At 47.7% G+C, this 13,179-nt stretch overlaps 5 protein-coding genes; 3 read left to right on the forward strand and 2 right to left on the reverse strand.

Annotated features, from left to right (window-relative positions):
* Window positions 1-477: 477 nt before the first annotated feature.
* FFUJ_00663 (uncharacterized protein) lies at window positions 478-1,883 on the reverse strand (the record flags this gene model as incomplete). XM_023572552.1 has 4 exons in its annotated part: window positions 478-831; window positions 910-1,032; window positions 1,102-1,426; window positions 1,591-1,883. 4 exons carry the CDS (start codon window positions 1,881-1,883, stop codon window positions 478-480), a joined length of 1,095 nt encoding a protein of 364 aa, XP_023424834.1.
* A 646-nt stretch (window positions 1,884-2,529) lies between these two features.
* FFUJ_00662 (probable peptidylprolyl isomerase (cyclophilin)-like protein) lies at window positions 2,530-3,086 on the forward strand (the record flags this gene model as incomplete). XM_023572563.1 has 2 exons in its annotated part: window positions 2,530-2,607; window positions 2,661-3,086. The coding sequence occupies 2 exons, from the start codon at window positions 2,530-2,532 to the stop codon at window positions 3,084-3,086; spliced, it is 504 nt and encodes a 167-aa protein (XP_023424835.1).
* A 392-nt stretch (window positions 3,087-3,478) lies between these two features.
* On the reverse strand, window positions 3,479-4,300 carry FFUJ_00661 (uncharacterized protein; the record flags this gene model as incomplete). The annotated part of the gene is made up of 1 exon (XM_023572574.1): window positions 3,479-4,300. The coding sequence occupies one exon, from the start codon at window positions 4,298-4,300 to the stop codon at window positions 3,479-3,481; it is 822 nt and encodes a 273-aa protein (XP_023424836.1).
* A 1,279-nt stretch (window positions 4,301-5,579) lies between these two features.
* Window positions 5,580-7,232, forward strand: FFUJ_00660 (related to peptidylprolyl isomerase (cyclophilin)-like protein; the record flags this gene model as incomplete). Its single annotated transcript, XM_023572585.1, has 1 exon — window positions 5,580-7,232. The coding sequence occupies one exon, from the start codon at window positions 5,580-5,582 to the stop codon at window positions 7,230-7,232; it is 1,653 nt and encodes a 550-aa protein (XP_023424837.1).
* Window positions 7,233-8,638: 1,406 nt separating this feature from the next.
* Window positions 8,639-10,917, forward strand: FFUJ_00659 (related to heat shock transcription factor; the record flags this gene model as incomplete). XM_023572596.1 has 4 exons in its annotated part: window positions 8,639-9,087; window positions 9,140-9,954; window positions 10,087-10,283; window positions 10,396-10,917. 4 exons carry the CDS (start codon window positions 8,639-8,641, stop codon window positions 10,915-10,917), a joined length of 1,983 nt encoding a protein of 660 aa, XP_023424838.1.
* Between the last annotated feature and the right edge of the window lie 2,262 nt (window positions 10,918-13,179).

Here is a 13,179-nt window from a genome sequence, read left to right on the forward strand (position 1 = left end):
CAAGTTTGAGAGAAGATTCAAATACTCCCCTTCCTTCTGGACCCTTTGGCCTTTGTGCTCCATGGCCAAAATTCTCAGGATTTCTTGTTAAATACCTGTTCAGTTCCAGCATACTCCTAAGATGTATTTGCTTCGTCGTTGAGGACTTTTGTCTCTAGATTTTGATGAATAACTTCTCAGGAATGGCGCCACAAAGACTTATAAAAGCCTCGAGACACTGAACAAACAAGCACATACTGGTCATAACTTGGTTCGATGAGTTGCCTATTCTACAAGCTTTATGACGAAGAGATAAGGTAAACAATGAACGAAGAGAGTGGCTCACAATCTCTGGAGTTTTAACAGGAACTCTCTAGTGGTATCTGTCTTGCCCTTATGATTTCTCAAGTACCATTTTTCTACGTATTCTAATGCAACAGTTAATAATTCTCAATTGCATCAGAGAACAGAAGGATGGCAATGGCTTGTTTTCCCCTTCTAACACAACTTGACTTCCATGACCTTGCCAGGAGAGCTGATGCCAACAAGAGTAAATCCCATATACTTGTGAGGAGGGCTGATTCCAACAAGATCAAATCGAGTTTCAGACCCTTGAACGATAACTAGCTTGCGAATGTGATGGCATGCTGAAGCAATATCCACAATCAATTTGCGATACGCTCGCTCAAGCTCAGATTCGGTTGCATCTTCAAACTCGACGGGATCTGAAACTGGCCCGTTCAAATACTCAAGGACAGAAGCTCGATCGAAGTGTATGTATGGCATGCTAAGCCAGAGCTCTTGAATCGATGTTTGGTTAAGAAGATCACAGACTGTGTTCAACGAGTCTGACTAAGTAGATGTGAGCTTCTTCAACACATAGGACAGCTTGTCTTTCGAAACGGCAAGTTTCTGAAGTAGTTGACTCACAAAGACTGCAGTCGTCCAGCAAGGATCCCAAAGCATATGCGAACGTCCTTGGATACTAAGGCATTTAAGAGCTTTGAAATGGTCTTTGACTCTCAGAATGATCAGCTCATCTAACAATGGACCCTATTCGTTGGGAGAAATATGGAGCTCCTTCAAAGAGTGTTGGCTTCCAGCAGAATAGCAAAGACGCACTAGCTCATCGTACATCCGTGTTAAGTAGTCCCCATCAATACCAACGGCTTCGAGGGTCTCTGGAACACAGCGGCTGAGAACAGCGCATAATATCTCTGGCGAAGCCGAGATTTTGAGACATTTGAGCTTATCCCATTTCCGAGTCCGCATTAAAAGTTGACAGAGATTCTCTTCTTGTTCCTGGGGCCAGCCTTTGAGAGACAAACCCAACTCTTGCAGTTCGGTCATTTGCGAGATGCCATTGACAAATAACGGTCCAAGTTTCTCGTACAATGATAGCTGAGTTCCGACGCGCCCATGCTTCTGCAGGACTACTAGTGTTTTCCTGTGATAATATTAGGATCATTCCATATGCTCAAGATGTATTGTAACTCGCCTGATAAGGCTGAACTGCCTCATTGCAAGGACGTGAATAGGTGGGAGAGAAATCTAGGGAGACCTTGAAACCAAAGCCGTCTCAAGTTCCTCGCGACAAAGAAGTCGCAGTACCTTTTCGACACGAGAACCAGGTTTTTCACGTCGTGCCCAGCCAGAAAGGATGCAACAATGTCTCGACACTCCTGGGGTAGCCTCTCCATAACTGACAGCGAAGCGTAGGTATTGAGACAACAGACTCGAGAAAAGAAGAGTAGTTGGACGTGCGCAGACGGCGTTAAAAGCTGTCCGATAGTCGGGGGTCTATTGAAAAGAATGATGATGATTCTCCAGTCTGCGCCCAAAGTGTGGTGATCTTGTTGAGATGGGCCAAGGAGGAAGGGGCATAAGAGAAGGGGTCGCATCATTCTAATTTGGAATTACCTATGTTGGATGAACTGTTACTAACTTGGGTAAGCGCGACAGAGCTTTATAGAAGCAGTTACTGAGAGGGCTCTGAGTGTCGATAGCAGCCATCGATAACAGTATTTGTGAGAGCTGAGAGCAGCCGTGCAAAGTATATTTAGGTGAGAGTCGCAGGTATTATCAATCTATTTTCTGTATCTCCACGAAGCAAAGACATTTTTATGATAGAACGAATCGCCATGTAAAGCATACATAATAGACGGAAGGGAAAGAGCGGCTGGCTTGGCTTTGACAAATACACGAGGCATATTTCGGCACATTCAACACCTCGTTAACGCGCACCAAACCATTTCATCTATAGAATACTCACTAGTGAATCCATGAGTCGCTAGGAATCAGAATCATGAGTCCAAAGGTAGAAGTAGTATTTGCTACCTACCTACCTAGAGATTAAGAAATCCTACCCAGTACTATCCCAGTCGTGGATTGTATTAGTCATCAAGTATAAATCATCAACTTCCTCACCCAATCATCTTCTCAATGCTGCATTATCAACACTCCCAACCACGCAGCATCATTAGGTATTCTTCTTCCAAACTAAAGATAGCATCTCCTTCATCGCTGAAACCATCATTGAAGACAACGACTATGTCAGTCACACTGCACACGTCGCACGGCGACATAAAGGTTGAGATATACTGCGAAAGTGTTCCCAAAACTGCGGAGGTTTGTATAATCCAGTACCTGTTTAAACCCAGTCTTTCGCTCACGCCTACTAGAATTTCCTTGCCCTCTGTGGCTCCGGCTACTACGATAAATCTCCATTCCACCGCCTCATCCCCAAGTTTATGGCACAGACTGGCGCACCCGCAACACCAAATCCCCCCGAGAACCCCAAAGGCGGGCGCAGCATATGGGGAGGCGCGTTTGAAGACGAGATCCGGCCTGCGCTACGACACGGCGCTCGAGGCGTGCTGTCGATGGCCAACAAGGGACCCGGAACGAACGGATCGCAGTTCTTCATCACGTTCGACAAGGCGCCGCATCTGGACGGACTCAACACTGTATTTGGGCGCGTCATTGGCGACGAGGGTTTGGCGACATTGGCCAAGATGGAAGCTATCGAAGTGGATCGAAAGAACAGACCTAAGGAGCCAGTTCGTATCGAAAATGTGACGATCCACGCCAACCCGATCGCTGGTTGAGATGACGACAATGTCCTTCGTAATGCTTGCCATGCCATGACATTAACCCATGCCTCGAACGAAACTGTACTACTATTACGGCACATCACTGAGGGAAGACGAAAATTGCAACATATACCACACCAAACTCCATTTTGAAGACCATCGTTCATTATATTCTCAATCTACACTCACCAACCAGAACCCCTCAGAGTCCACCGGAATTCTAAACTACCCTTTCAGGAGAAAAAAACTTCTACCCCCCAGAGTAAGTTGTCAAGAACAACTAGTCTGAAGGCCTATTGAGTTCTGCTCAACTTACCGAAATCGTCTTATTGTCTAGGATAAAGCTCCTAAGTTTCTTGCCTGTCCTAACCTCATTAGCTGGCGTCGGTGGGCGCTCATAATCATCTTCAAAACGTCCCCAATCCAACTCTTCGGCTTTTTTCTTGCTTTCGATACGGTAAGGGACCTCCTCGTCCTTCTCGGTGACAGATCATGTCATTCCATCCGGTCATCTCCATCTGCCAAATGAGCTTCAGGAGTTCCGCATGGCTGCAAGCATCAATGTTTCGTATAGAACAGGTAACCAGGAAAGCCCCCCTGAATTTCCGAGCAAGGAGAAATGCTCGTTGGCTGGGATGGTAAGCAGGAAGTTCACTGGGCTCATCCCTCTGCCCTGCGGTGATAATGCCATGCAGAAATTTCCACCCTTTCGAACCATCATCAACAATATCTGGTTGTCGTTCCCGTTGAGCCTCTTCGAATGATAGGAACAAGAGGGTAAATTCGCCTTCATAGTCTCGGTCAGGATCCGGAGTCAACGTACCTTCGAGGATCCTTTCGGTCTTGACCCGTTCTGCAACCCTGTCGACATCAACCGTGCCGTTGCATTTCGTGTCTCCGAGAAGATCCAATTTCTCCATTGTAAAAATTAGGGACTCACATGGTGATCCGCTGTCCATGGACACTGGCTCGCGTTCTGGGGTCGGAGTATCCTCTTGGTTGCAAATAACGAAGGAACTATTGGCAATGGCCCATTGGCCCATTGATGCGCGAGTATCTTGACGCCTTCGGTCTGCTTTTGTATCAAGCCTCTTTGGCTTGAACGCGTCTCGCCATTTTCTCACATCCTTGATATCGAGGTGGAATATACGGTGCCCTGCGCCACTATTGTCATTGAAGCAAATCTTGAAGCCAGGGGCGGAGGCCCGCTTGGACTTGGGGAACAACATGCCCGCAAAGAACCTGTCGTTCACCGATCCGTCCAGAGTTCTTGAAGGACACCAATGTCGCTGTGATGCGTTGCGTCTCTTGTGACCTTCTTTATCGTCTCGACCAGCCTGACGACATGAACTAGATCGAAACTGAGACCTTACCGGAAATTTTGAAGCCGCGTGTAATGAAGGAAGAATAATGCGGAGCTCGAGACACTTTATATTAACATGCGGGGATCTGCTAAAAACGGTTAAATCTTGGGCTACATGAACAATTGTGAATAAAGAGTGTTCATCTGAACGCAAGCCCCCAGTGTTTGCGTGGACGACAGGTGATAACAAGATCATAGCTGAAGCTGCTCTGAACAAAGCTATAAATGCGTGTTACTTATAATAATTTCCCTATGTTAGAAATTTCATGTGAACTGTGTTTATTGTAGACGTTTCAAACAAATTCTATTGGCATACGGAGCACAAGACAAGGCATAACTAATAGTTTAACAGGCAACTTCGGGTTCTACAGGACTACGGATAAAGAAGTTAGGGAGTTTTGTGCGACCCGGGCAAGAGCAAAAGCTGACAAGTAATTATTCCTATAAAGAGAGCACAAAAAGGAAATCTTGATGAGACTGGGACTCGAACCCAGGAGGATTGCTCCACCAGGAAATTGGTGTTAAGGTTAACCTTAACCTGGCGCCATAACCAACTCGGCCATCTCACCGTAAGATCGTGAGGACCCGCTTGTTAAACAACACTTTTGCTAGCCAGTACATAAGCATCTAGTATCCACATTTGTACCTGGGCTAATTAAGAATATCATTGATACAGTTCTTTGACTTCCTGCAGGAATAACGTTTTTGTATTATGGTGGAGTTGCGACCGCAGTGTGTTGGTGACAGTATCATTTATTTGTGCAACATTGGTATTGACGACAGAGCATGCTGACGCTTTCAAGGTTGAGCAGAAGAAACCGCCAGATTCTGGACGTATATATTATTATTAATCTTATCTAAGCCTTAGGATGAGAAACCTAAACTTGGCACAATGAAAGGGATGTTATTGCAGTTACTAAACAAAAAATGGTTTCGCGTCTCTCATAACTGCTATATTCCGCCTTTTCCTTCCATCTACAAAAGATTTTATATGATGGTGTTATCGATAAGACTCCGTGTGGATCTTGCATGCGGGCCAAGCCAAGCTTCTTCTTAGCTCTTCCAGTCTTCGTCACACGCGACTTGAATTCTACAACCTCAACAAGTAAACACACAATCTCAGTACTAAGATTCAAGGCGTCGCAATGTCGGCGATCTATAATCTTGAACCGCAGCCCACTGCCTCAGTTATTATTCACACCACCCGGGGCGAACTCTCCGTCGAGTTATTCGCGAAGCAAACGCCGTTGACATGCCGCAACTTCTTACAACTAGCGCTCGACGGCTATTACGATAACACAATATTCCATCGATTAGTTCCAGGTTTCATATTGCAAGGTGGAGATCCTACAGGCACAGGCAATGGAGGGGAGTCCATTTACGACGGAGGCGCATTCAGCGGCGACCTAGATCCATGGCCGATGGACCAGCGCCAGGGGAAGAATGCAGGACCAACAGGAATCAATTTCAAGGACGAATTTCACTCTCGACTCAAATTCAACAGGCGAGGTCTGCTGGGTTCTGCGAACGAATCGCGTCCAGATACCAATGGTAGCCAGTTCTTCTTCACGCTCGACCGGGCCGAGGAGCTCAATGGAAAGAACACTCTATTTGGACGAATTGCTGGCGACACGATCTACAACTTGGCTAAAATGGGCGACGGGGAAGTGGATGAAGCAACGGAACGACCGACCTACCCTGTGAAAATCGAACGAGTAGAGATACTGGTCAACCCCTTCGATGACATGAAGAAGAGATCTCGAGTGGCTACCCAAGCGCCATCTAATAAAACAGCAGCAGCAACAAGCAAGGATAAGAAGAAGAAACGGAAAGGCGGGAAACAGCTGCTCAGTTTCGGCGACGAGGAAGGTGATGACGACATGCCAGTGCTCAAGAAAAAGAAATTTGATACGAGAATTGTCATGGAAGATGAGGAGGAAGACGAAATCACCAGGAAGCCAGCAAAGCCAAAAGCCAAGAAGCCAACAGTTACGGAGAAGCTCCCATCAGTCGCAGATGAGATAAATGACAAAGTGCCGAGGAAACCCACGCTTGATCAGCCATCCAATGAAACGCGGCGGAGTCCTGGTTCGCTTACGATCAGGGAGGTGAAGGACCAATCACCTGAACCGGAGGCTCCCAAAAAGACCGCTCTAGAGCGAGCCAACGAGGAGATGGCCGCTCTGAAAGCATCGATGCGACGGACCATTCATGCGGAGGAGCCTGTGAAGGAGAAGAAGAAGTCTGCACTCGAAGCCATGATCCCTGAAACATCAATCAGGGGCCGGAAACGAAGGCCCGGGGCTACCAACACCTCGGCGAGTGAGGACGCAAAAACACTCGGCATGCTGAAGGCCTTCCAATCGAGATTGGAGAGGGCACCTCCGGAAAAGGGTAACGAACATACAACAACCGGGGTTGTGCGTGAAGAGGGAAGTACACATGCTCCAGATGACGAAGCTGAGTTATGTGATTTACACTTCATCGCAAACTGTCAAAGCTGTACATCCTGGGATAAGCAGGAAAAAGATGAGAGCGATGATGAAGGATGGATGTCTCACTCCCTCAGCTTCGCAGCAGACAAATTAGGCAAGGACCTTAGCAACCGTAAGAAGGCAGAAGAAGAACTTGTTGTCATTGATCCGCGCGAGAAGGCTCGGACTCTCAAGGATGAGAAGAGAGCTGCGCGCGATGCACGGCAGGGAAACTCTGGAAGAGCATGGGACCAGGCACGAGATGCAGCAAGGAATGCCAAGATGGCTCAGGCAGCATCGCTTGCAGGTCGAGGAGCAAAGTAACCGAGAAGATCAGGTAGATAGGCCAAGTGTGGTTCAAAGCTGTTGGTGACAAGTGAAGTTTGAGACCATAATAGGAATAGTCTGTCCATGATACCCAGCATAAAAGCATCAGGCCAGGTTCAATAGTGCCCCTCCTAGTCTGAGCTGACATGGGATAGGATGACGCCAATGCTTGTTCGCTGAAGAAAAGTGCATTACGAGTCGTATCTGCCGTCCCCACAATACATGTCATGACCGATCTCGATCCTCGAGGACACATGGTGATGATGAAGTTTTGACTATTTTTCCTATAGTCGATGACCGAATTGATGCAAGTACTTAAAGCGAGACATTCTGTCTCTGAAATTGATAGAGCTTACAGAACTGAGTTGGGAAAAACTGCCAAAGCGCCACCAAGAGGCTACAAAGTCGTGGCTTTCTTCAACGTCCAAGATCGAGATACGTCGTCTTATCATCACGTGAAGACTTGGGCCCATGTCTCTGACAGAAATCTGATTGGCCTAAAAATATTCGACATTCAATCCGCCCGCTCCAAATGCTCCGGAAGACCCATTCGCAGCGCGACCATCAACTCCAGCATCATCACCGTCACGCAAACTGCACCACCGTTCAATCGCAAAATCGGTACTTGCTCGCTTCAGCTTCCGGCCTGTGCATCGCCTATTACTTGCCGTTTCAGGATGGGTATGCCGCTCACCATTTCTTATCTTCCTTGATCTATATAGAGCAAGGCCCACCGACCGAGACCACAGGCTGCCCTTCAGCCTTTTTCTTCAGACTACATAACTTGGGCAAACGCGCTGCGCAACTCACACTGCTTTAAGGCATCACTACGCGAGCTCCGTACACGAAGATAGAGCAAACGAGTGGCTGTCCTTAGATCTCAGTACCGCGCCCGCCCATCTTCTCCATAAACATATCTTTAAGGCTGTGCCTCTTCACCATCAATCACGTTTGACTGTGGCTTTTGCGACAACTTTTCGCATATACCTCCCAAGGCTATCTCGCGATTCCCACCTACTCCCTCGAGACGGTCGAACACTTTCCCTTATCACAACCCGGACACGGCCGAGCAAAAGATAAGTCGTTGACCGCTTACCACAGACAACGTTTGCGCACACGCAATTACAGACGTCTTAATAAAGTCACAATTACTCTCTGGGCCATCGCCCTCCCAAGGCACGCATTACGTGAAATCGATTTCCACCAAGGCGACGAGGCGAACTGGTTCCAAGGCGACCAACATCAGCAGTCTCAAACCCATACCCGACTAGATTAGGCATCGATCGCGCCAATCCACAGAAATTTAATCTCACCGCTTCTGAAGAAGCAACGATTGAGCCAGAACCATTTTCATGTCAGCGCCCAACCCAAGGAAACGAGCAGCACCAGGAGCGTCCCCAATGATGCCTATACCGCAGCCAATGCAGCCACAGTACAACGCGGGGAACCCGGCCGGCGACCAGGTGATGCGTTGGAATGGAATGGGCGACCCCTCGAGCTTCATGAACGGTGCTGATGGTATCATGGATGGGAATGCTCATGTTGGGAACTCTTTTGGTCTGGTTCCGGCACAGCCACAATATGCTCAGCCTGTGTCGACGCCGTCGAACACACTTGCTCGACGGCAAATGAATCGCGCGCTTGTTCCGACCAATACCCGACCCTATGATGGAGCAGTAGAACAATGGGGAAACTTTGTTGGTGATGATAATGCTCTGCTTCAACAAAACCCCTCTGAGAACTTGAATGAGCAAGACAACGTTGAGATATTGGAGGAGATGGCCCAGAAGGCCAAGCGAGAGGCGCAAGCAAAGCGCAAGCAGATTCCCCCTTTCGTGCAAAAACTGAGCAGGTAGGTTTCCCCACTGCCATGGGGTCGAATAGGCAAACTAACCATGTCCAAGTTTCCTGGAGGAGCGCAAAAACGAAGATTTGATTCGATGGTCAGAAAAGGGAGATTCGTTCATTGTGCTTGATGAGGATGAGTTTGCAAAGACTCTGATTCCAGAACTGTTCAAACACAACAATTATGCATCCTTTGTTCGACAGCTCAATATGTATGGCTTCCACAAACGCGTGGGTCTGTCGGACAACTCAATGCGAGCCAGTGAGCGCAAGAATAAGAGCCCTAGCGAGTACTCAAACCCATATTTCCGACGCGGACACCCAAATCTCCTGTGGCTTATCAACAAGCCCAAGAGTGGAAGCAAAGCAAAGAAGGGTGCCAAGGGTACTGAAATCGATAACGACAGTGAGGACGAGGGTGCAACCGAGGAGATCCTCGCGTCTGGGCTAGGGGCCTCTGCAGCCCAGCCTCCTCGATCATTACCGGCTGGTGATTCTCAGCCCATACCAAAGAAAGAGTTGACTCTGGTTCGAGAAGAATTGGGCAAAGTCCGAGAACAACAGAAATTGATTCTCGGTGCCATTAATCGATTACAAAGAAACAACAACGATCTTTATCAACAGGCGGTCATGTTTCAGAATCAGCACGACCGTCATCAGAATTCTATCAACGCCATTCTTAACTTTCTTGCCAATGTCTTTCGAAAAACACTGGAGGATCAGGGCAACTCGCAGAATGTAAATGATATTATTTCGAGCATGCTCACGAATCAGAATCAACAGTCCGCCCAACATGGCAGCGTGGTCGATCTTGGAGACTTCATCCAACAGATGGATCCTTCATCATATGGCACACCTCATAAGAAGGCTCGCGGTCTGCTACCCCCTATTCCCAACCAGAGCCGCGCCCAGTCAGTTAGATCGCCTACCCCAAACAGGTCAACACCTGTCAATTCAACCTACCAAACTGTCCATCATCACAACCCTGAAATGGGCCATGTCACAGAACTCCAAGAGAATTCACCTAGCGACACAAATTCCCCCACTCTCCGTCAGGAACTAGAGGCAAATCCTCATGAGCAGATGTTGAAGATGATCAATGAACACAATGCAACCAACAATCATGGCATGGATCTGCCAGAGGCTGCCGAGCTTGTGGCCAACGCCCCCAACACGTTGAGTAATGCCCAACGAAGCAAATTGGTGAATTTCATGGCTGGCCAGTCCTCCTCTGCTCCATCTGCCAGGTCAACTCCCGCCCCAACCCCAGTCTCTGCCACACCAGCTGCTGCTGCTGCTCAAATACCTACATCAGGTGCTCACATGGCCATGCCAACTATGCCTACCTCAACCTCCGTCTCACCTCCACCCCCGTCCGCTTTCCCCTATCATGGGACCTCCCATGGCCCCGCCGTCCTTGAACGAGATCAACACCAACCAGTTGGATCTAGATCAACTTCATCGTCTTCAGAGCGAGCAGGATGCAAAGATTAGCGAACTTGGTAGTATACTCGGACCACTGAGTCCTTCCGGGCATGTACCTGGTCTAGGGGATACCGAGGCTTACTTTGATCCTCATCCAGCAGATTTCGATCAGTTTTTTGACAGCAACGCTTTATTTGGCGATGGGCAGTACAACACCGATGGCACTGATTTCAACTTCAGCCTTGATACAGACCAAAGTCACCCGAATTCGTCACTACATACCGGGCATCCTATTCCCCATGTGAGCCACCACAATACTCCGAGTCCTGCAGGTACAGAAGAAATTACCCGCAGTGACCTACGGCTAGACAGCACGCCCGATCGAGGAATTAAGCGGCAACGCGTGGGCTAACGCTCTACCGAGGAGATCGTCAAGCTTTACAAGAGACCAGAAATTGTGTTCTTGCCGGGGAGGAGGCCAGGTTAATTTGGCCCTTGATTGTATTTATTCCCCAATACATACCTTTCTCATCACCTGGGTGGGTATTTACCCTTAAGTGTTGACTAACAATCATTCTGAGCAAAGAACAGCAGCAAAAGGTTCAATAGAGCCGAAACAAAAACAGTGTTGCTTTTAGACATCAAAATATTTGCTGTTGTCTTGGGAGCGAAAGGGACAGATCTATAGAATCCATGGACGAACATGGAGGCATTGAGTTACTTATTGGGCTGGGATGATACGGGGGGCGGTCGGCGCGCTTTTATGACATGATGTTTGGTCGATTGAGCATGGTTAATAGTCCTTTTTTTAATCTACCACTTCTCAATATACGTCGCAGCGACTCTCATTACTAGGTGAACTCATCCTAACCTTTGATCATTGGCCTTGTAATGAATGCGTTGGGGATTGCCCTGGCTCTCTCTCAGTTTGCCTGAATCGACCTCGAGGTTTTCAGGTCATCGTGGTCCGTCGTCGGCATTCTAGAGAAGAGGAAGAGGTGATACCTTTGTAATTTCCAACCTGAAGTTCATGATAAACCCTAGGTACTACTAAGGTATGTTGCATGCACAAGCGACTCCAGCGAATCAGAAGCTAGAACAACATTGTGTAACTCAAGCCTCAACAGCCACAAATCATGTGGCTCAGACTTGGGGCGAGCTGTGTCTATTCACACCCCGTCCATACACATTCTCAAGAATGAAGATATGAAAAGACGGTGTAAGGCGCGCGGGTGTTGTTTGCTTTTGCGACATATCGCGTCAGTGGTGGTGTTTTAATTTCCGTCTCGTCACGGGCTCTCAATGCGCCAGTCACCTCCATCGCGGGTGGAGACGTAATTTGCCATATCGCTCTCGGCCGAGTCAACTATTGCTACCCTACATGAGGATGCGGGCTCATGTTCGCCTCGTCAATGCGCGACGAATAGACTCATGAGTGACTCCTTTTCGGGGTCTTTTGCTTGTATCTGTGCTCTATCGGTGTATTGTTTTCCTGTATATTCTTTGAGTCCTCGCGGTAGCTATAGTGGTGTTGGACATTATATAGAAGGGTCACTCCGTTCTGGTATTCAATGCACGTACACCGTTCAGATAACACTTACAGCGGGATCTGAGCATTGATCTCCGCCTACATAGCTTAATGATGTGCCCTAGAGAAGAAATGAAGCACGACCACATTCGACTGTCACATCGTATATTCAATGTAAATCCACGAAGCAAGGAATTACGAGTCAATATTGTCTCGGCATGACACTGAACAATACCGTACAGCATACCATCTCCCAACCAAAAGTCCATATCAACCAACATGGACAGCACGGCAATAGTCAACTTGTAGTAAATCCCTCCATTACTCGTAGCTCATAAGACATCCATAGAACTACCGCTGCGAGACCCGTAATCCAGGATGTTGGTCCTGGAATGCATGCTGTCAGCTGGAACTCTACAATTCAATGCCCGACACCACACCTTAACACAACTCAGGAATGGAAACTATTCAGCCCGACACTGAATGACACAACGAGATATGATTCAATAGACTTTCTATCAAAATTAAAGAATCAGCCCTGCATGAGGGCGCGCAGCCAATAGGAGTCAGCGCATCTTCAACTCCCAACCTGCAGCGTCCAGGGGTAGCATGAACCTGGCCAATACCAGCCACTATTCACTATAATAAACCTTGGGAAACATCCCTTGAGACAACGCCACTACTATGCTAATAATATGCCCTACTTCAGTAGTTCCATACATATGCGTCTCCTAGTCAGGGGCTCCCCATACTGCGCTGGCTAGGGCTAGGCTAGGCTGGTTGGGAGAATGAATAGGCCAAGTTAGTTGTTAAAGATGCGAAATTAAAGTCTCTCCAATGCGGGAAATTTCCTGACGTCAGGCTCCCAACCTCCGTTCCATCCATCGACGATCTAGATCGTTCAGCGAGAATTCGAAGACAGATTCAGAGACAAGAGACAAAAGACGTGGCTGAACCAGAAACATCGGTATGACGGCTTGGCTTAAGCCTTGACAAGGCCAAATTGAAACAATCGATCTCCGTGTTGAATAATCACCGAATACTACCATCGGGTATGAGAAATGAATACGATTTGAACAGTTCAAGTTAAAAGAATTTTTACTTCTTTTTTTGTGCCTGTTTTACGTACAACTATCTATACACAGG

This window comes from Fusarium fujikuroi, chromosome FFUJ_chr01 (assembly GCF_900079805.1).
Source record: "Fusarium fujikuroi IMI 58289 draft genome, chromosome FFUJ_chr01".
Classification (NCBI taxonomy): Eukaryota; Fungi; Ascomycota; class Sordariomycetes; order Hypocreales; family Nectriaceae; genus Fusarium; species Fusarium fujikuroi.